This window comes from Rutidosis leptorrhynchoides, chromosome 10 (genome assembly GCF_046630445.1).
Source record: "Rutidosis leptorrhynchoides isolate AG116_Rl617_1_P2 chromosome 10, CSIRO_AGI_Rlap_v1, whole genome shotgun sequence".
Classification (NCBI taxonomy): Eukaryota; Viridiplantae; Streptophyta; class Magnoliopsida; order Asterales; family Asteraceae; genus Rutidosis; species Rutidosis leptorrhynchoides.
The window spans coordinates 244,947,605-244,970,843 of NC_092342.1; the positions used below are offsets into that span (position 1 = coordinate 244,947,605).

Consider the following 23,239-nt stretch of genomic DNA (forward strand, 5'->3'; position numbering starts at 1 on the left):
ATATTTACCAAGTTTTGACCATCATAACACTAATGTAAGTCTAAGATATGTAGCACAACTCACTTAAGAGTTGTATGAAGGTTGATGAACCAAAGTTACATCAAGATCTTAGATCCGACACATACATGAGTTCTAATAGTAATATAAATAAACTAAATAAACAAGATCTTAAGTTGTAGAACTTAGATCTTAGCTAGATCTTAAAGATCCTAGACTAGAAAGTCTAGATCTAGTGTTCTTAAGTTAGATCATAAGTTATAGAATTTGGATCTTCACTTTAATGAAACCATAAGTTATGAAACTTAGATTTTCAACTTGTAAAATGTATATAAGCTTATAAGCTCTTATTTACAACAAAATTAGAAGACCCTAAGCTATATAAACTTAGATCCAACATAAGTGTTTGAAGTTATAACTAGAAAGTTATACTTCCATGTTCTTGAACTTATAAAGTTAACTTTAGTTCAAGAAATATGAGATCAAGTTTAACTAGTAATACTTGACCAAATTAACAACATCACAACTTTAAAGTACTTACAAAAGAAAGAATAAACTAAAGTTACAAGTATTATGTTCATGTTTGTTTCATACTTAAGAAGATTCAAGTCAAGCTTGGATCTTAAGAATTTAAGTCTACAAAACATGAACACAAGTATGATTATAAAGTTTATGAACTTTAAATCTTATAACATTTAAGTGTAGAACCATAAACTAAAAAGTTTAGATTCTTGTTATTGGTTCTTCATCAAACAAAGATGGAAGAACAAGATTACATGAAGATACAAGTTAGAAAACTTGATCTTTAACAACAACAAACAACAACAAGTAACTAAACAAGTAAGAAGTAAATTGATGATGATGATGTATGTTTCAGTTTTTAGAAAGAAAAAAAAGAAAGAAACTAAAGCTTTGTTACTTACAAGTTAGTGAGAAAAAGATGAGAGAAAGATAAGTGTAAAGTGAAGTGTGTGTGTGGAATGAAGAATACAAGTGAATAACACAAAAAAATTTTGAACTCATCCCTCACCCACACCTAGGCCGACGGTTTCAAGGAGCTCAAAGGGGCAAGGTCAAAAGCCAACTTTCATGCATGGGGAGATGGTGTGAGCTCAAAATGGTATTAAAGCTAAATGACATGGGAAAGAGGTGTAAGTATACTAGTAACAAGTCTCCTCAAATCACTAATTAATCTTGTTTTGTCTTAATGAAATACTTGCATAATAATGGGCTCCTAATAGTCCATTAAGAAAAGTAGGGTGAGCTTCCAAGTCCATTAACATGAGTCCATGTAAGTAAGCAACAATTAAATAAATAAGCCCAAGTAATTAACTACTTGCATTAGTTAATTAAAAATGATTAATAATAATTAATCATGAACGTAAATAATATCCAAAATATTATTCGTGAAAAGTACGTGTGTCACAAAGACAAGTCGGGACATGTAAAGTTAATTACGGTAACAAGTAAATGTATAAAAATACATTTATTAATGAACATGTATTAATAATAAATATTATTAATATACGTTGGAAAATCCAGGGTCGTTACACGTAAAATCACGGATTCTGACTGAGAAACTTGTCGTTGTTATTACAAACATATAGAGACATGTATTTTCGCATACATATGTAACGTAATAAATCCCGGAGAATCCATCTTTGAATATTAATATTATAATAATAATTATTATAGTTAGAATAATAATAAGTAATAATAATAAAGTTTGTTGATGTCATTATTATAGCATTTTAATATTAACTATAGAATAGATGTGGTGCAAACCCGCGGCTAATAAAACTAGTAGTTATATTTTGAGAGGGGGTAAGGCCACCCCCTATCGTTAGTTATCCGTCCGTTACCCGCACATTACCCGTCATTACCCGTAACTAACCATAGGCACGGGCTCATTACCCGCTTTAGTTACCCGCATTTACCATGGATTTAACGGAAGTTTTAAGTTTAGTTATAGGAATTGTGGGTCCAGTGACTTTTTATTGTTGGACTTGATGCTTTATTGCTTGTACGTTGTATATTAAGAGGAGTATTGTTTTAGCCATTGTAGGGAGTGTTTAATTATGAGTTAGTTATAGGATATTGGTGTTGATGTGGCGCTGATGTGGAAGATTAAGATGATGAATAGTTTAGTTAAGATAGGGAGTGACTTGATAGTTGTAGAGATTAAGTAAAAACTTTAATTTACGCATCGACCTAAATTGCGCATCAGCAGAAATACTCATATCCCCGTTTTGAAGCAAAAACACATATAAGAGTGACCACCGAGATCTACCAGATTGTGATCCAAACAATATTTTTTTTTTTTACCGATCTGGAAACATCACTCTAACTGAATCAAACTTATAAACCCTAAATTATCGAATATTAGGTTGTTCAGATCGATTAAAGGATGGAAGCAGGAGGAGGAGGATCACTATCATCCGAAAGAGACAAATCCAATTCATCGTCTACTAATTCTTCTGCGCCAATACCTTCCGTCGCCAATTTCTGGAGAGGTTTTTATATTACTCACTCTCTAATTGCTATTAATACCTAATAATACTTATTATTTATTATTTATACTCATACTATTACTTTTGCTGCCAGTTTAGTTTAGTTAAATTTAATAATAATTGATATGTTGCAATAACAGCAGCAGAAGATGTAATTCAAGTGTTCATAATGTATTTATTTATCTCTAGGGTTTGAATTAACACTAGTTGATTTTTTTTGTTAAAAAGTGTTTGCATTATGTTATGATCATGATAACAACATCTATCAGTTGGATAAGTAATTATATGATGTGGCCAAATGATGTTGATACTAATACTAATACTAATTGATCATGCGTTATGATTCCTTGTCATCCTTATTCATCATATTTGTTATCTTGTCTGGCCTGTCGACCTGTAATTAGCTATTACTGGATAATTATATGCTGAACCATCACTAGATAGCCCAGTGGTTGGGCCCCTGAGTTCCTTGCAAGAGGTCTCAGGCTCGAATCCTGTATAGGGCGAATGTTTAGTGGTGGCCAGGGATGGGTTGGAAACAGCCAGGGAGTAATCTTGCCGGGCTGCGTACATCAGAGTAATTACTCGCCCTCCCGGGTAACCTGAACAGGAAAAGCCTTCTACCTTTTACCCCTTTTTAATGTATTCGAGAAACTTAAACGTTACAATTTCTACAGAGTTTGATTTGGAGAGGGAAAGGAGCATATTAGATGAACAAGGACTTAGAATCGCCGAAAATCAGGAAAACAGCCAGAAGAATCGGAGGAAACTTGCAGAGACCACCAGAGGTACGATCTACTTAACATTAATTTCAGTTGGCTTTTGTGGTGTAATTCTGGTAGTATTTAGGCATGCGTTTTTATTGCTTGATCACAGATTTCAGAAAAGCTCCAGCAGAGGAAAAGTCAAGCTTGTTCAATTCGTTACTTAAGGGTTATCAAGAGGAGGTTGACAATATTACTAAGAGGGCAAAATTTGGTGAAAATGCTTTCCTTAATATATACCAGAAACTTTATGAGGCTCCAGATCCTTACCCTGTTATTGCTTCAGTTGCTGTAAGTACGATTACCTGTTCCATTAAATCTTTAGTTTAGCCTTAGTTACACACGTAACTGAAAAGTGCCCAAAGGTTGCTTTTTCTGCAAAAAAAAAAAAAAAAAGGTTAATACTTATCTTGTTGATTTCTTGCTAGTCCTTGTTGATATGTTAGAACCTATAGTACTCATGTGCTTTCAAAAATGTTAAAACTGTGTTAAATGCTGAATGTAATATTGACAATCTCATAGTGTTCTTTTAATAATTCTTTTTAATGGACATCTGATTTTGTACATTGGTTGTGGTTCTTATACGATGTCGTGTATGATAACGAGATAACTTGTAGCATCTACACTACCAATAGAGGAGGGCTCATATGTGACATTTTGGTTTTATGAAAAAGTTAATGACATAACGAAATAGAAAGACAAGATGTGTGAAGTTTGCATTAGGGAGACAAATATGCAACACTAGAAAGTTTGAATCACCCTACAGTACTAATCATGTTATTTAGTACACAATTAAGTTCAACAGATCAATCTGATAAAGTTTTTATACTTAATGCTGTCATTTGAATTATAATCTTAATAGTGAACCTATTTAAATGTTAACTATTATATATTTGCAGGAAAAAGATTTGAAAATAGCTGAGCTAGAGTCAGAGAGTAGAAAGATGAAGGTTGAACTTGAGGAATTTAGAACAGAAGCTACTCATCTGAAAAATCAACAAGCAACTATACGACGACTAGAGGAGCGTACCAGGCAATTGGAACAACAGGTTAGCTTGAATTGTCATGATAATATATCCAATTACTTGTTTTCTAGTTAAGTACGTCATTGGTTTAACTTTACTTTTATCTAATGGAGATCAACTTGGTATTTTCTTTGAAGAGGCGCAAGGCAATTGTTTCTTTGTCCTTCCACGTGTTTTGTGTATTTGTATATTCTTGGGTGTGCATAGATTGATTATACTGGTCTGAATATAATTGTATATAGCATCATTAACATCATATGGCTTTACCATAACATGAATTACTGGATAATTGGTGAACTAAGATTGAAATTATTGTGTGGGGTCTAATTTTTTATTTTTATTTTTTTTATTTTTTGTTTTTTTATTTTTATTACAAAGATGGAGGAAAAAGTAAAGGAGATTGTGGAGATGAAGCAACGCAGTTTGGCAGAAGAAAATCAGAAATCTTTGGAGGTTCTAAAAGAAAGGTATTATATGTTAGGTGTTGTTTGCAATTGATCTTACAACTTGTCTTCTTGAATATTTTGTCTATAATAAATCCCGAGCATAGGTATGACAACATATGTTTGTGTTGAAAACTAGATCTTGTTGATGCAGGGAACAACTATTACAGGATCAATTGCGACAGGCTCAAGATAGTGTTTCTAATATGCAAAAGTTACATGAACTTGCACAAAGCAAATTGTTTGAGTATCGCGCCCAATCAGGTCATATTCTAGTTTTGCATTTTAGCAATTTGGTAGAACGTATAGACCGAAAATTTCAAGCATTAAACCGCCTCATAACATTAATCATGCTTATGCATTGCAGAGGAAGACACAGCAGCAAAACAAACAGAGGTGAATCTATTAATGGATGAAGTTGAAAGGGCTCAGACTCGTCTGATGAGTCTAGAGAGGGAGAAGGTAAGCTATAAATCCTAAGTACTTGCATATTTAAACATGTTTGGCTTTAAAGTAACAACATATTTTTGTGCTCCTAGTAATTCATTTTTATGTTCTTTTTCTGTTCATGAAGTAATTAGGTCGTTAATCAATTATCCATATGATAATTTTTCTTTTTTGGCCATTTGCAGTGATGATTATACACTCTTTTCTTTGATTTAATTTATATAATACTCTTCTTCTCTTACAAGACTTTCTTATGTGGGTTTCGGTGTAGCAAAAATATTGTTTACATTGTGCTTGAAACTTAAGTAGATAGGCTAATTATAATTTTGAAAATGTTTCTTCTTTTGTTCAAATCTAAATAATATTCATGTACTCTCCAGGGTGTTCTTCGTTCACAACTACAAACCGCAAATGAAGACAATGATACCAAACGAAGGTAAATATGTACACCTGGGACCTGTTCATATTGCAGATTTACTTTTTTTTCCACATAACCCTATTTTGGGTCACTGGTTTATATGAAAATATGTGGTATTAATTTACGTAGTCCAGTAAGAGCTTTTTTTAACGTTTGCTGCATTAATTGTGCCTGAAATATTTATCTGATGTTAGTTTTCGTTTTTTTCTCTTTTTTTCAGTGATGATACTGATTCAAATAGCATCTTGGAGAATTCTTTAAATGCCAAGGAGAAGATTATCTCTGAACTAAATACTGAACTTCACACTATTGAAACCACCCTATCTAATGAACGCGAACAACACATCAACGAAATCAAGAAGTTGAATACAATGCTCAATGAAAAGGTTCCATTTTCTCATTTTTAATTGCTATGTGGCAGCTTGATTGGGCTGTTTTTCTTATCCCACCAAAACAACTTAAAATTTATTGTTTGATTTCATTGATGATGCTGATTCAAATAGCATTCTGGCGAACATTTAGACTACAGTACTTGTCATTTAATAAATTTTGTTTATCCAAAAAAAGCTTTGTGGATAATCAGGTTATGGTTATGAAATAAAGAATTAGGCTGATTTTGATGCTTTATATTTCACTAGCATGATATTTTCATTCAAGGGTTTCACTTACATGCTTCTGTGCATTTTGATTGTGTAATGTACTAAAGAAGTGTAAAGATATTAACTAATACTAAAATGTTATAACAACTTACTTTATTACATATATTGAAGCCTCTGCTATCTAGTTTTGTTTTCACTATTATCATTGCATTTATTATGTCTTCTTTTCTTAATCAACAGGAAGTTGCCCTTCAGGAAATTAAGAAACAACTCCAGGAGAGACCAACAGAAAAGTTAGTTGACGATCTGCGCAAGAAAGTTAAAATTTTGCAGGTCATATTTCTACTCTGACAGATTAGAGTCCTATTAGTGATGTCAATGTTCATAAAATCAATATTGTTGCTGATGTATATGCACCTAATTCTTATGCTCACTTTATTAAAATTTTACTAAAGTTGGTAATTTTTGGTAATAGATTTTGTTTTTCTCGTTTGTAGGCAGTGGGTTATAACTCGATTGAGGCTGAAGATTGGGAGGTTGCTACTAGTGGGGAGGAAATGAGCAAACTCGAATCTTTACTTCTTGATAAGAACAGAAAAATGGAACATCAACTCACACAGTTAAAGGTGTAGTTTTAACCTACTCAACCCCTTTTGAATAATCAATTCATTTATTTCAGTATATAAATATCATCTATTACTAATGAATATATATATTCAATATAATTTGGTGCTTTTTATAGGTCCAACTCTCTGAGAAGGCTTCTTTGGCAGAAGCATCTGAAAGCAAGATATCAGAACTTACATTAAAGGTTGATGAGCAACAAAAATTGATACAGAAGTTGGAAGATGACGTATTGAAGGTTAAAAACTTTCAGTAGTTAATACAATACTATATCATTCGGTTGTGGTTAGACTGCTGTAAAACATGACATTGTATCAATAAAGGATATTCTTACTTGTAATACAGGGTTACAATTCTAAAGATCGCAGAGGAAATACGTTTGAGGATTGGGATCTTTCAGAGTCTAGCACAAAAGATATCACCGATGTATGTTTACTATTTCATTTATCGTATAAATAACATAAATATTGACACGAATGAGCATGTTAATCAATTTAAAACTACACTCTGGAAATATTTTCACTCATATACAGTTTAAAACTTCCAGTTACAAGCAAATTGTATAGTGAGAGGTTTGCTTAAGGCATGTTTTTTATCTTCCCGGGATTAATTTCTGTTATATTAATGTATTCCTTCGGCATTATGATCATGTTTTGTGGTGTGTGGCATCTGTTATTGGCAGATGTTTAATATTGTTAGACACCCATAATTATGTATATGAACTCTATGTAACAGAATACGGATCATAAGCATGTTTCTTCCGAACAAGATCAAAATTCCATGCTTAAGGTTATATGCAACCAACGAGATCGTTTTCGGGCGCGCTTGCGTGAGACCGAAGAGGTATGTCTTTTTACTTGTTTTGACTGTGACAAATATATATTATATACCCCTTAATTATGTTCAGAAAATTGTGTTATTTCAGCATTAATCTATTTTTTTTAATTAAAAACATTCAAGGAATATAAATTGCACTTTGGGAAATTTTTGATATTTTTGTTCCAGCACCTAACTTTTTTGAGCTTGTGAACTGGTATTAGGAAATAAGGCAGTTAAAGGAGAGGATTGGGGTGCTGACAAATGAACTGGAGAAGACAAAAGCTGATAATGTCAAACTTTATGGAAAGATTCGTTATGTTCAGGATTATAATTCAGAGAAGGTAGTCTCTAGAGGATCACGGAAGGTATTACACATCATCTTATTTTTTTTTTTTTTTATTTTTTTTTTCATTTTCTTCTTTCAAATGGTGTGCTTGAAATTTTGACATACGTGTAACTTGCAGCAATCAGTTGAAGATCTTGAAAGTGGTTTCAGCTCAGATGTGGAAACCAAGTATAAGAAAATATACGAGGATGATATTAATCCATTTGCAGCATTTTCTAAAAAGGTTCTTGATAACCATCTTTTTATTGTATAATAATAGTAATTGGTTCTTCCAGTAGATTTTTATCATAATCTTATAACAGTGGAATATTTTGATTTATATCAGGAAAAGGACCAAAGGTACAAGGAGCTTGGTTTACGGGACAAAATTACGCTTACTAGTGGGCGTTTTCTTCTTGGCAACAGGTACGCCTCCTTTGGCATCTAATATATAGGCAATATATTTACCCTAGTTTAATCCTTATCCTTGACCTTAAATCTTTCTTCCGTAATATTGATTGTAGCTATGCCATTGCAGCTGTACTCATTGTTGTAAAACACCCCAATTAGAATTTATTAGTTTTTGAGCAAATGAAGATTGTGTTTTTATTTCTAGATAATTATGTTAACGTTTTTGTTTTTAATGTTCATCGTTTATATACACACATAATTTTGAAATTTTATTTTTAAATGTATAAAAAGCCCAATCTGATTAATCCCCGAATTGCTGATTACTCCCTCCAAAGTCCCTGCCAATTACTCTCCGATTAGCGATTTTTGCAACCGTGGCTATAATAACCAGTTTTTTCTTTTTTGTAGATACGCACGAACGTTTGCATTCTTCTACACCATTGGGTTGCATATTTTAGTATTTAGCTGTCTCTACAGGATGTCAGCGTTAAGCAACCTCAGGTAATAATCCATCAAATTCCTTGACTTTCCTGCCCCCCCTCACACACACACACACGTACACACACACACACACGTGTTTATTTATGATCTGTACCAAAAATAATGCCTTGCCGCATATTCATTTTTTTACCAGTTACCATAACTAACTTGAAACATTTTTCAGCCATGGACCTGAAGAATTTCCTGGCAACGAGACAATTGTAAACCTTCCTCATGCAATGTAGTCCTATCACTACCAAATACTGCATCAGAGACGTAACCATCTTGAAAATGTTCACAGAGATCATTACTGATGTACATAGACTATATTACACTTTGCAAGCATGGTCTGGCTGAGAGTTTGTCTGGTTTCTATTAAAAATTAAAAAAATATATTCTGGAGTTTACTTCACCACATCAGATTGATACGAATTAGTTAAGTTTTTGAGCTTTCGCTTTTGTTATGCTTAAATATGTTCGAAACTAGACATTACCTAATATTATCACACGACTTAAAAACTTTATATTATAATAATTACAAATGCTACGGCCTACGGCTTATTTAAGAAAGTAGTTGTCTTGAAAAGTGTTAAGTATTTGTCTTGCAACTCTTATTGTCACTGTCACCTCGTGATATCTTTGTATATTAGTCATGCTGAGGCTTATATAATAATCAATAATCACATAACATGATGTGATGGTGATTTGCTGTGTAAAGTACAGAAAACGACGTATTCACAATATCAATCAATTGGAGTAAAGATCCTACATTTAACTCTCACAATTGAGGTATATAAATCTTCATCTTTTGATCAAATCTCCTTTGTTTAATTACCTGGCTCTAAGTTCAGTTTTTACTTTTTTGTCTTCCAACTAATAATTATCATCAAATCAACTATATGCAACTAGTGCAGAGACCCGTGGAATTACGGGATTTTAACGAAATTTTTTCCGAATGATATGTTATACAATCATGTAGATAAAATAACATAATTCATCAATTATCATGAACATCTCAATAAAATACTAAATGAGTCAAAGAAGATGTAGAATGTATTCACTTCAAAGGTTAACTCAAATAACCTTTTTACCACTAATAAAAAGAATATTACATACCTTGAAGCCAGTCTTCATATCCATTTGACTAATTGGTAAAACCTACGAAATGAGTTATACGTGAATTCACGGGTTAGTTTAAATCAAATATATAAAATTAAATATATTCAATATTCAAATCATCCTCATCATCAATATTCAAATTAAATATATTTTCATTTTGGCAAATGTATAGGAAATACGCAATTTCAAAAGGATCTCATCCTCTAACATCATCTTTGAAGAGCTGCACTTGTTTTCTTTTTAAACTCCCTCTTTTGTTTGATTCAACCAAAACACTATACCTTAAAAATATGAAAAACTGCAGAAAGGATTAATATCAAGATAAGAGTGTTTCATGTTATGATATAAACTGTAGTTAGTAGTATAAGATATAACAATTTCAACCCAATGTCAACCTTCTATTCATTCTGCAGCATTTACCATATTCACCAAAAAGTTAACTTTTGCCAGTCAACTTTGTATAACCCATTTCAAAAGCATTATGCACACCCAAATACCAAAAATCACTAAAATCACTTTATAATCAACCTTCCTAACCATCAGTAAAACGCAACCCATTAACCATTACCAATAATTTTCTGTCATTCAGTCATCATTTGTGCCACAAACCTGCACCATCAGTACAACACAACCCATTAACCATTAAATATTTCCATACTGCTCGGATTCTTAGACCGCAAATATAAAGTTGAGGAAAAAAACAAAAGAGATTAGATCATCGACATGAAAAATCACGATTCGCCATCAACATTTTGAATAAACCAAACTTACAGAATGAGTGTTAAAACATGAGTTTATATCGAAAGAACACAAAATTTAACTATTTAGCTAAACAAACAAAACGAAACACCGACCTTAAAATAAAACATCGAAACAACAATAAACATCGAGATTGTCATAATATCTAACATAAACTATGGTTAATGCTTACCGGCAGTTGCATTCTAGTAGGCTGTAATTCCATCTATAAAGTTTAAGCAGCTTGTGATTCTCGTCTTAAGGCCATCACGCATCATCATTATATAAGTTTCTGGAAATGTGAATGATATCATTGTATATTACTCCATATAAAGTAAACAATTTCACAGAACAAACTAAAATGGAGTAATCTATATATGAAGTATGGCTTAAGTAACTTGCGGAGACACCGTAAGTAACTAGAGGGGGGGTGTGTGTGAATAGTTACTTGATACGTTTTTAACACTTTTTCGATTGATCACCAAATTCGATTAACTTTGATTAACCAATTCAACTCAAAATTGATGTGTGTAGTGTATATGTTCAAAATGATAAATGAAGTAATGTAAAGAACATAGACACAAGGATTTATAGTGGTTCGGGTGGATGTTAACTAATCCACCTTAATCCACTCCCCGATTACACTAATTGGGATTTGTTGCTTCACTAAGCACTTTTCTCCAAACCCGGTGGAGATTCGATTTACAAGTCTTCAACTTCTTTGGTAGACAACAAACCTAATCTTTCTATCCCTTTGAAAGATCAACTCCAACCTAGATCAACTTGTCTTCACCTTGGACAAGTATTAATCTTCAAATAAGATTAATCAACTTCCTAAGTCCCTTTAAGGAAGTAGATCATTAAGCTAGCCTATGCTTCTACTAAATGAAGTTACAAGACTTATACACTTTGTAATGATGATCCTAAGACAATACTAGGACATACATTACACTAAGTAAACTCACAAGATTAATGATTTTTATTAGTAAGTTTACAACAACCAAATTCTATATCTATAAGATCATAGAATCTTTTCTTGCTTGATCACATTTGAGTAGTAATTAGAGCCCTTGTGATCTCTGGAAATATGCCTTTGAAATATGCAAGAGGGTCAGCTTCAACTGCTCCTTAATGTTTGCCTTTTATAGTGGAATTCAAAAAGTAGCCGTTGACACACGGTTGCCATCACGGTCGACCGTGGTTCGACCGTGCGTGCTCCAGTCCAAATTTAGTATCCGTTGTATAGCCGTTTGACTCAAATTTGAACACCACATTTTGGCACCTTTACTCCTTCTAGCACCTGCAAAAGAAACCAAACATCCTATACAAGTATTATATGCATTAAGTGTGTGAGATTTGGTCTTATTGCATGAAAGTGACTTAACATTCCAAAAGTGGTAAACCCAACATTCTTGGAGAAGTGTCTTGATTGATATTTTGGAAAATCTCAGTTTGATCAAGACTTAGTTAGTCACATTAATGCCTTTGGTTCAATTTTAAAGACTAGTCACTATGTCATTAACTTTCTAGTTTCAATTAATCACAAGTCATGTTCCATTTGGGTTTAGGTAGAGATTAATTGAATGATGTCTTTATAAGATAATCATGAAGTATGTAAAGACATCAAAGTTAAGTCATACTTGCACAAGCAATCACACTTAGTTACTTAGACTAGATCAAATAGACAATTGACTATAATTTCATTGTGAACCATTTTACACTTAATCTATTGGAGTATGTTAGTTACTTGAATCCTAACTAGCAAGCTCATAGCAAACATATTAATCAAGTTGACAAATTTATGAGTATTAAGCATATTGGCAAGTAGCAAGTAATACTCACACATAGCAAGAGATAGTTATTCTAGGATCAATCATATAGATACTTGCACAACTTATAATTCAAGCTTTTAACAAGTTTAATTGCAATATAACATATTGCTTGATTAATGTGTAAGCACACATTAATGTCCAACACATGCAAAAGGTAAGAGCAATCTCTAGTTGGGACTTGGTGACCATCCTAAAATGTATCTAAGTGTATTTTAGGATTACAAGTCTTTACTAGTTACACTTAGAGCATTGTTCCTCATTTAGCCTTAATTAATCACTAAGTCATTTTCAATATCAATTATTGTTCTAGTGACATTGACTTAAGTGTTTTGGTACTTGATGATCATACTAAGGATGTCTAGATAAGAATTAAGATCACAAGTTGTTGATTAACACTTATGTTTTATGCCTAATCTTGGTTAATTTGTTATTAAGATGTCATTAGGCATAATTAATCACAATTAGTGTTTTTATGACCAAAACTCAATTGAGCATGGAGAGGGCATCTATTCTAAGCATGTTGAGAAAGGTTTCATGAATTATAGATGTCGGGAACTAGTCAAAATTTATTTGGTCAAAATCAGTAACAGAGAAAACTGCGGTCGCACTGCGGTTGACCGTGGTGGCGACTGTGCAACTTGTTTTCATAAAACTGCGTTGCAATTCAGTTTGGGGTTTCACGGTTGGCTATGCGGTCGACTGTACCTCGACCGTGTGTTTAGCTGAACTTTTAATTTCATTCTTTAACCTATGTTTGACTTGGTCGTTTGCAAGATAAAGTATGGATTAGTGACCTTGCGTGTTTTATGTTAAGATGTCAGTCATCACTTATGCATATGTATGTGTCATCATCAAAACATATTCTTTGGTTAATTATCATACTTAAGTTTGTCGTTTAGTTTATTAACCAACATTCAACCAACATTCTCCCCCTTTTTGATGATGACAAACATACAAGTGATGAGGGACATTTTGCTATAAATACGCAAGTGTTAACAATCACTTGTATCCATCTTTCTCCCCCTTTTGTCGAAGCAAAAAGGTTAGCTCCCCCTAGAACTAAGCTCGCCCTTAGAGCAAAACTCCCCCTTAAATTGTGCACGTTGGAAAAACATTTATTAAAACATAACAAGCATACATTTTATTCAAAGCAAACACGATACATAGTGATGCATATTTGAAAATATGCATGGAAAGCACAACAAAGAGCACATAAAAGCATGGTATAGGTAGGCATTCTTCAAATTGCCTAGATCTATGTCTCGCGGTGAATGTAGTGATGACTGTCTCTTATGATTCCTTCAAGTCTGTTCATATGTCGTCCGATTTTCAGAATATTTCCATGGATGACACTGTGGTCGAGAGAAGACTGAAGTTTGGAGGATTATCAAGAGAAGGTTCAGCAAATGGTCTAGTTGATGCTCTACATATCGGGTATGACGAAACTTGAGCAGCATAGTGATAAGAAGTTGTTAATTTGAGATGAGCAAAAAGTTTAGTTAAATGAAGGCCATAAGGTAGTTTCAAGTAGGGTTCTTGAGCTGCCTGTTGCATTCTTGATGCCATAAGAAATGCAATGTTTACCTTAAGTGAGTGTATGAGACAACACAAGAGAGTAACCTCATTTGCATTCATTCTCTAGAGTATTTCACCTTTTCCATATACATTTATGGAGATGATCTGTTGCCATAGATCATATGTTGAAGCAAGGTGATGCACTAAGAAACCCTCCTTGTTGACGGACTCAAATTTGAGTGGTCCTTCACTCAGTGTTTCAAGAACACATTCTTTTTCTAACCATTCTGGAAACTCATCAAATGAGTTTGGGTTAAGAAAGAATTTGATTCTGTTACTTGGAACATCCATGATGTTTCCAAATTCTTCAAGTGTCAAGGAATAGTTTTTTCCATAAAGAGTGAATGATATCTTCATATCATCATGGAATTGGAAGTTTGCATAGAATTCATTCACATGAAGAGGATATAGAGGTCCTAGAAGATTGAGAAAGACATTCCAATTCACACTAGAGAAGTTGGCCAGCGAATAAGTTGAGAGTTGATGAGTTGACACTTCTCTTCCTTCTGCAATTTGTCTCATGATTTGATTGTGGGTTTTTAGGGATTGTGAAGGTGGGTATGAGTTTAGTTGAATGTACTAGTTTTTATAGAGGCCTACTAGGTATCACTTTACTTTTTTACAAGAGGGGTAGGTTAAATGAGTAAAGTCTTTTGATTGACAAGTCAATTCTCACTTGAGAAAAGTTATTGGGCATAACAAGAAAAAATGGTATGTATGGCTTATCTTGCGATAGAGCTGCGGTCGTTCGTGAGACAAGTCGTGGAGTAACAGTTTTATAAAAACTTAAACTCGTTGGTACAGGACACACACGGTTAGGTTCACGGTCGACAGCAGTTCAGCTGTGTATAAATCTGACATGCTTGGACTTTTAATTAAAAACATGTAGTAAGCACACACAAATACTTATTAAACATACATATTAAAGTTCTCCAAACATCGTTGTCTTAAACATTCAACCATTCAACCATAGAATGTTTTCATGAGAATTTGTTAGAATTCTTCACTCGAATCATCATCTTCCTCATTTCCTGACCTGCAGGTCAAGCTTCTGATCACTCCTTTTAGTAATTTCTTCACCTTTGATTCCTTCTTCAGACTTTTGATTTGAGTTTGATAGATCTTATCCATCTTGGCATTGACCCCAAGATCCCTCACCGATTCATTTCCTTCTTCATTTTCACTGTCTGATATCTCAATAGCTCCTCTGCTCGTTCCTGCCTCATTGGTAGTTCTTCTTCGCTTGGAGGTTGATCCTCCTATTGTTTTTGGTGGTAGGATTAGTTGATGAGTGAGTGGAAGAGAGTCATCACTTGTGATATTGAGGTGCCTAAACAGTTTGTTTAGATGCATTTCATAAGGCAATCCTCGAGTTGTTTCGGTGATGAGTCCACTCATTCTGGTTGCCATCAGTTAGGCAATATTTACTTTGATTCCATTTTCCAAACACCATAAGAGAGCAAATTGAGTAGCATGAATGTTTGAGTGATTTCCTGATCTGCAGTAGATGTTGTAGTCAATGACTTTGTTCCAAACTTCATACTCAGGAGAGAGATGTCTTCCCAGTACTCCAGACCTCTCAATTTCAGCACGAGGAGCACTGTCTTTGCACAGTGTATCTATCAATGCCGTTTTATTGGAGATAAAATTCGGAAGATATGCCAGTCCATGATGCGAACTGAAGAATTCTTCACCATCTGTTGGAACTTGGAGAATGCGCCCGAAATCCACAAGTGAGTAGTGGTAATTGGTGCCTTGAAGACTGAAGGAGACTTCATTGTTCACAAAATTGAAATTTGCATAAAATTCGTGAATGAGAGATGGATAAATGGGACCATCAAGAGTAAGAAATGCTTCCCATTTAAGAGTTTTGAATTGCCTCACAAGCTCTGGCATTTGATCATAGGCAACTTTTCTTCCTTCAGTGATAGGACGTCTAGAGAGAAACCAAATGTTGTACTTAATTCTCTCTGTAGGATCTGACGGTGGATCGTATGAGTCCTTTCTTCTTGGTTCACTGCTCTTTCCCTTTCCTCTTGCCATTTTCTACACGATGATACTTCAGATTAGTTCAAGGTGTATAATTCAATTGTAGGCAACAAGTTTTGAAAACTTTAATTATCATTAATACTTAGATGTTTTGATATTAATATTCTTCACATTTTCACTCTTCATTAGTGTTAATGAGTTTGCAACTAGATTTTTCACAAAGTTCATATATGTTCTAGACTTTTGAGATCATCATCAACACATGTTTTGACATTCAACATTATTACACTCAATTTGCAACAATGTCATTTATATCATATGAACAATGCTTCTATGAAAATCTAACCTAGATGTATAATGAACCCTAGAATTATTCATTGTTAAATTAACGCATAGATAGGTACTACTACAGTCGTTTCCAAGTTGTTCTTCAAGAACAATTTTGATTGTTTGCATCAATTTAAGTTTTGACTCATTCTAGTTAGGGTTTCTTCATAACCCTAATTCATCATACAAACACAGTTGAATGCTAGGAAAGCAAGGATTAATCGTACCGAAAGTAGAAATTGAGATTGAAGGAATGAGCGTTCTTCTTCGTGCGGCCGATCGCCTCAGCCGTGTGTAGGTGTGTGTGTTTTGAAGTGAGTTAAAAAGAAGTAAAAGTGAGGGTTTAATTTATTTTAAAACAGAATCAGAAAACGCACGGTCGAAGCACGGTCGACCGTGGTGTTATCCGTGCAGGAATTTTTACACGTACAGGACAGGAATCTGCGATCAGGTATACGGTCAACCGTAGTGCTGCCGTGGATCCTTCTGATCACTTATTTCTTCACTTCTTCTTTCTTTGAACGCGTTTTGACGATTCCTAAGTTCTATAGAATACTTGAGGACAAGTTTTCTTTTGAAATGCCCCGTTCATATTAATTATAAACGTTTCATATTAATTGATTTCTTTGCGAGGTTTTGACCTCTATATGAGACGTTTTTCAAATCTTGCATTCGTTTTTTAAAACAACCATAACCTTTATTATTGAATAAAGGTCTTAATGACATAATTTAGATTGTATATCAAAGACAATCTCCTCAAATAAATAAGTTTTTACACAACCCATTACAATATGATCAAATATATTACAACAAATACTCCGAATGCAAGTTTAAACAATATAAACAATTATGCCGACTCCAAATCTTGACCTTGGGTTGGCATACGACAGCGGAAGCGTTTTTAATATTCACCTGAGAATAAACATGCTTAAAATGTCAACAAAAATGTTGGTGAGTCATAGGTTTAATTTCTAAATAATAATCATAACATTTAATAAGCCACAAGATTTCATTTAATTAAATGCGCAGGATCATTACAGCTGCAAAAAAAATCATTCATACGATGAGTCGCCTGGTAACCGACCTTAACATAGAGCGCTTAAGATATCTGGCATCATACATTTCACTATTCAAATGTATGACAAGAACCCTTCGAAGTACTAAAGCATTTCCACTATTCGAAAATGGGGGTGGTTGGTGCCCGTAGATCTACCTTTAGGATTCGCGTCAATTATTGTTTTTCACTAATTCTTAGGTTACCAAGCATAATAATAATAATAAGTACAGATATCCGGTATAACAAAACAATCGTAGAATGTAGTTCCATGAACTTGTGCTTATTTTGTAAAACATTTATAAATTTTGCATGTATTCTCATCCCAAAATAATTTAGATAGTAAAAATGGGACTATAACTCACTTGTGATGATTTCCGAATAGATGGTGGTAAGACTTGGCCTTTGACAAATTCACGAACCTAATAATAATATTCTTGTGTCAAGATATATATAGAATTAGTATTCCATACTTATGATACTTGTGATAATTTTAATTGTCCATTGTTAGTAGTCCAACGTTCGTAGTCCAATAGTCCGATAGTCCAACAGTATAAATATATATATAAATATAAATGCGTATATTGTGTTAGAATTCACTAACACTATAATATATTGTCTTAATATAATAAGACACATAATATGTATATTGTCTGAAGCAATCCGCGACCCATTGTATACATGTCTCAGGCTCGATCACAACTCAAAGTATATAATATTTTGGAATCCACTTCGACCCACAGCTAACTCGAGATTACTGCCAATGGTGTCTAATAGTTCGTTCCAATAATATATATAGAAGAAGTCAAAATGATATGTCAAAACGCTGTATACGGATCCACGGTGATCAAGTCATATATATATATGGTGCCTTACGATCTTTATTAAGACTATAATATATTGTCGTAGAACTTAATCACGACTATTATAAATTGTATTTCCATAAGTTCGGGAACAAGACATGTATAAATACATGTAGGATACAAGGTAAGTTAGCTAGGATAAGGTTAGCATCCATTTTTATGAATCATGTCCGTAGCTAAAAATTAAGAAAAATATCCAATTTTGTTTTACCCATAATTTCTTCGTTACAAATCCGTTTTGAGTGATTTGAGTTGCCATGGTTTCGTATGGAATTCAACATTATTAATCTTAACAGAAAAAGTATAGGTTTATAGTCGAAAATACAGCTTACGTGTCAAATAAGAGAAGATAGTCATATCCGTCGTAAGAAGGACATCTTGATGACCCTTTTGAAAAACATACTTCCACTTAGAGTTTAACCATGGATTTTGGATATATTTCATATCCATATGAAATAAGATTTTTCACCAAAGTAAATCTTTTAATTCAAAGTTTAAGATAGGTTTTTAAAATTAAACCCAAAACAGCCCCCGTTCGACTAAAACGGCGTATATTCGATTTTAAGGTGTTCTTCGTGTTTACAAGTTTTATATCCTTATGTTAGCTTGACATATAGTCATAATACATGTGTTGAAGTATTTTAAAAGTCAAGTTAGAAGGATTAAGTTTATTTGCAAACAAGTTTAGAAATAATCTAAACTATGTTCTTGTTGTTATTCGTTATAACTCAAAATAAGATAGCTATATGAATATGAATCGAACGAGATTTTGAACAAAGCTATTACCTCAACTTACTAGGGTAAAGCTACTGGAAAAGATAGTAAATAATCTTTAGCTCAAAGTTAGCTTTGATTGCTTGAAATTCTTGAAGTAGAATCATGGAATCAACAAAAGTGTCAAGTAAGAAATCTATCTTGATTTAAGATAGTTATGATTATATGAATTGAACCAAAGCTTGGATATGTTTATTACCTTGATTATAAGTTAGAAAGCTACTGATATGAAAGTAGGATTATGGATTCTAAAGAGTTGTGGAGTTGGATTGAAAGATTGGAAGCAAACTTATTGGAGTTGGAAGATTATCTTGATATGTTCTTGATCAAGCTTTCTTTTGATGATTCTAACTTAGATTTTGATTCTAAAACTTGATGAATTGTGTTGTGTTCTTGAGAGAGTGTTTGAGTATGTGTGTTTTTAGTTAGAAAAATATGAAGTAGAAATGAAAATGGAATAGATGTATAAGTAGTAAAGATGGCATGAGGTTAAGGTAAGTGTATAGGATCCTTATGTTGAATTTTAGCTAAATGGTTAATACTAGTTGTCAATCCATGGCTCCCACATGTTTCTTGCTGTCCTAGGGTTGGTAAGATGCAGATTTTTATGTGTATATACCAATAGTATATACGTATAGAAACTGGTTACAATACGGGTATAAATACCGTATGAATACTAGTAGAATTCTTGATGGAATTGAATGGGAATATGAATATAGCTATCTTTGTTGAGTATAAGTATATTGATATATGTATTTAAGTCTTTCAAAAGTGTATTAATACATCTTAATACAATACATATATATTGATTTTAACTTAAGAGTTAATACGTCGATAATCGATACATATATGTATATTGTTTCAAAGTCTTTAAGTTAGTAGTCTCATCTTATATATATAACTCATTGTTATTATACTTAATGAGATACTTAAATATCATTTAATCAAATCATAATATATATATATATATATATATATATATCCAAATATATATTCCTTTAATTAATTATTACGATATATGACGTTCGTGAATCATCAGACAGACTGGGTGGCCAAACGTTTGTATAAAATTCATTTCAAATAACCAAGTCTTAATAAACTTGATTGCCTAACATGTTGGAAACCTTAATTATGTAAATATTAATCTTCTATATATTAGCGGAAAAATCCGGGTCGTTACATTACACACCCGTTAAATTAAATTTCGTCCCGAAATTTAGAATAGTACCTAGTTAACGTGCGATATCGGAAAAAAAATGTGGGTACTTCAGCTTCATTTGGTCTTCTCATTCCTAAGTGAATTCAGGTCCTCTACGAGCATTCCACCGAACCTTAACGATTGGTATCTTACTTTGTTTGAGTCGTTTGACCTCACGATCCATAATTTCGACGGGTTCTTCGACGAAATTTAGTTTCTCATCAATATGAATTTCGTCTAAAGGGATAATGAGATCTTCGGTAGCTAGGCATTTCTTCAGGTTCGAAACATGAAAGGTGTTGTGAATATTTTCTAATTGTGGAGGTAGTTCAAGTCGATAGGCCACCGGCCCAATGCGTTTTTCGATCTTGAATGGCCCAATGTATCTTGGGCTCAATTTCCCTCGCTTTCCAAAACGAATAACACCTTTCCAAGATGATACCTTACGCATAACCATATCACCCTCCTCAAACTCTAAAGGTTTCCTTCTAACATCCGCGCAGCTCTTTTGCCGACTCCGGGCTATTTTCAATCGTTGCTGAATCTGAATGACCTTGTCGGTAGTTTCCTGGATAATTTCCAGACCTGTAATCTGTTTTTCCCCCACATCACTCCAACAAATCGGAGACCTGCACTTCCTCCTATAAAGTGCCTCGAATGGTGCCGCCTCAATACTAGAATGATAGCTGTTGTTGTAGGAAAACTCAGCTAACGGTAGATGTCGATCCCAACTGCTTCCAAAATCAATAACACATGCTCGTAGCATGTCTTCGAGTGTCTGAATCATCCTTTCACTCTGCCCATCAGTTTGTGGGTGATAGGAAGTACTTAAATCTAGACGAGTTCCCAACGCTTCGTGTAATGCCTGCCAGAATCTGGAAGTAAATCTGCTATCACGATCAGAGATAATAGAGAATGGTAAACCATGTCTAGAAACAACTTCTATCAGGTATAATCGTGCTAATTTCTATATACCATCCTCTTCTTTTATTGGCAGAAAGTGTGCTGACTTAGTAAGACGATCAACTATTACCCAAATCATATCATAACCACCTGCAGTTCTCGGTAACTTAGCAATGAAATCCAAGGTAATGTTTTCCCATTTCCATTCTGGGATTTCAGGTTATTGGAGTAGACCCGATGGTTTCTGATGTTCAGCTTTGACTTTAGAACAAGTCAAACATGCTCCTACATATGTGGCTATATCGGCCTTCATTCCTGGCCACCAAAAGTTTCTCTTGAGGTCTTGGTACATTTTTCCCGCTCCGGGATGTATTGAATATCTGGTTTTATGTGCTTCATCTAGTACCACTTTCCTCAAATCCCCATTCTTTGGTACCCAAATTCTTTCAGCTAAATACCTGGTTCCGTCTTCCCAAATATTAAGTTGTTTTTCTAATCCTTTGGGTATTTCCTTTCCAAAAATTCCTTCCTTCAAAACCTCCTGTTGTGCCTCTTTTATTCGAGTAGTAAGATTAGTATGAATAATCATGTTCATAGCTTTTACTCAAATAGGTTCTCTTTCCTTTCGAATCAAGGCATCGGCTACCACATTCGCTTTCCCCGGGTGGTAACGGATTTCACAATCATAATCATTTAGCAGCTCAACCCATCTATGCTGCCTCATGTTTAGTTGCTTTTGATTTAAATTATATTGGAGACTTTTGTGGTCGGTGTATACGATAAACTTGACCCCATACAGATAATATCTCCACATCTTTAATGCAAAAACAACGGCGCCCAATTCCAGATCATGTGTGGTGTAGTTTTGTTCATGAATTTTGAGTTGTCGAGAAGCATATGCAATCACCTTCTTCCGTTGCATAAGAACACACCCAAAACCCATTCTTGATGCGTCGCAGTAAATAACAAAATCTTCCATTCCATTAGGTAACGATAAAATAGGTGCCGTAGTCAACTTCTTTTTCAACAATTGGAAGGCACCCTCTTATTCGGAAGTTCATTCATACTTTTTCCCCTTGTGTGTCAAGGCAGTTAAAGGTTTGGCTACTCGGGAGAAATCTTGAATAAATCTCCTATAATAACTGGCTAGACAAAAAAATTGACGTATTTGCATTGGAGTTTTCATGGTCTCCCAATTTTTGATGGCTTCAATCTTGGCGAGATCAACTTTGATTCCATTACTACTGACTACGTGGCCAAGAAATTGTACTTCATTTAACCAAAAAGCGCACTTAGAGAATTTTGCATAAAGTTGTTCTTTTCTTAACAACTCTAACACAAGTCTCAAGTGGTGTTCGTGTTCTTGGTTATTTTTCGAATAGATAAGAATGTCATCAATAAAGACAATAACAAACTTATCTAAATATGGACTACATACTCGGTGCATGAGATCCATGAAAATTGCGGGTGCATTGGTTAGACCGAATGGCATAACCATGAATTCGTAATGGCCATAACGAGTTCTGAAGGCTGTTTTTGGTATATCGGCTTCTTTAACCCTCAGTTGATGATAACCCGACCTTAAGTCGATTTTGGAGTATACGCTCGAACCTTGAAGTTAATCAAATAGGTCGTCGATTCGGGGTAAAGGGTATCGGTTTTTGATGGTTACTTTGTTCAGCTCACGGTAATCGATACACATGCGAAAAGACCCATCTTTCTTTTTAACGAATAAAATTGGAGCTCCCCATGGTGAAGTACTCGGTAGGATAAAACCACGTTCTAATAATTCTTGTAGCTGACTTTGTAATTCTTTCATTTCGGTGGGCGCAAGTCTATATGGAGCACGAGCTATTGGTGCGGATCCTGGTACACGATCTATTTGGAATTCAATGGATCGGTGTGGAGGTAGTCCCGGTAATTCGTCCGGAAACACCTCAGGAAATTCTCTTGCAACGGGAACGTCATCGATTTTCTTTTCTTCTTTTTCAACCTTCTCGACATG

The 23,239-nt window shown here is 33.9% G+C and overlaps 1 protein-coding gene across 1 annotated transcript; it reads left to right on the forward strand.

The window, feature by feature from the left end:
- The first annotated feature begins 2,230 nt into the window (after positions 1-2,230).
- LOC139871859 (protein CASP) lies at positions 2,231-9,274 on the forward strand. The gene is made up of 19 exons (XM_071859607.1): positions 2,231-2,510; positions 3,185-3,295; positions 3,384-3,562; positions 4,171-4,320; positions 4,675-4,763; positions 4,894-5,003; positions 5,107-5,201; positions 5,567-5,622; positions 5,825-5,990; positions 6,444-6,536; positions 6,701-6,829; positions 6,946-7,065; positions 7,173-7,253; positions 7,563-7,670; positions 7,868-8,011; positions 8,111-8,215; positions 8,318-8,397; positions 8,791-8,883; positions 9,047-9,274. Exons 1-19 carry the CDS (start codon positions 2,405-2,407, stop codon positions 9,105-9,107), a joined length of 2,076 nt encoding a protein of 691 aa, XP_071715708.1. The 5' UTR covers positions 2,231-2,404; the 3' UTR covers positions 9,108-9,274.
- The last annotated feature ends 13,965 nt before the right edge of the window (positions 9,275-23,239 follow it).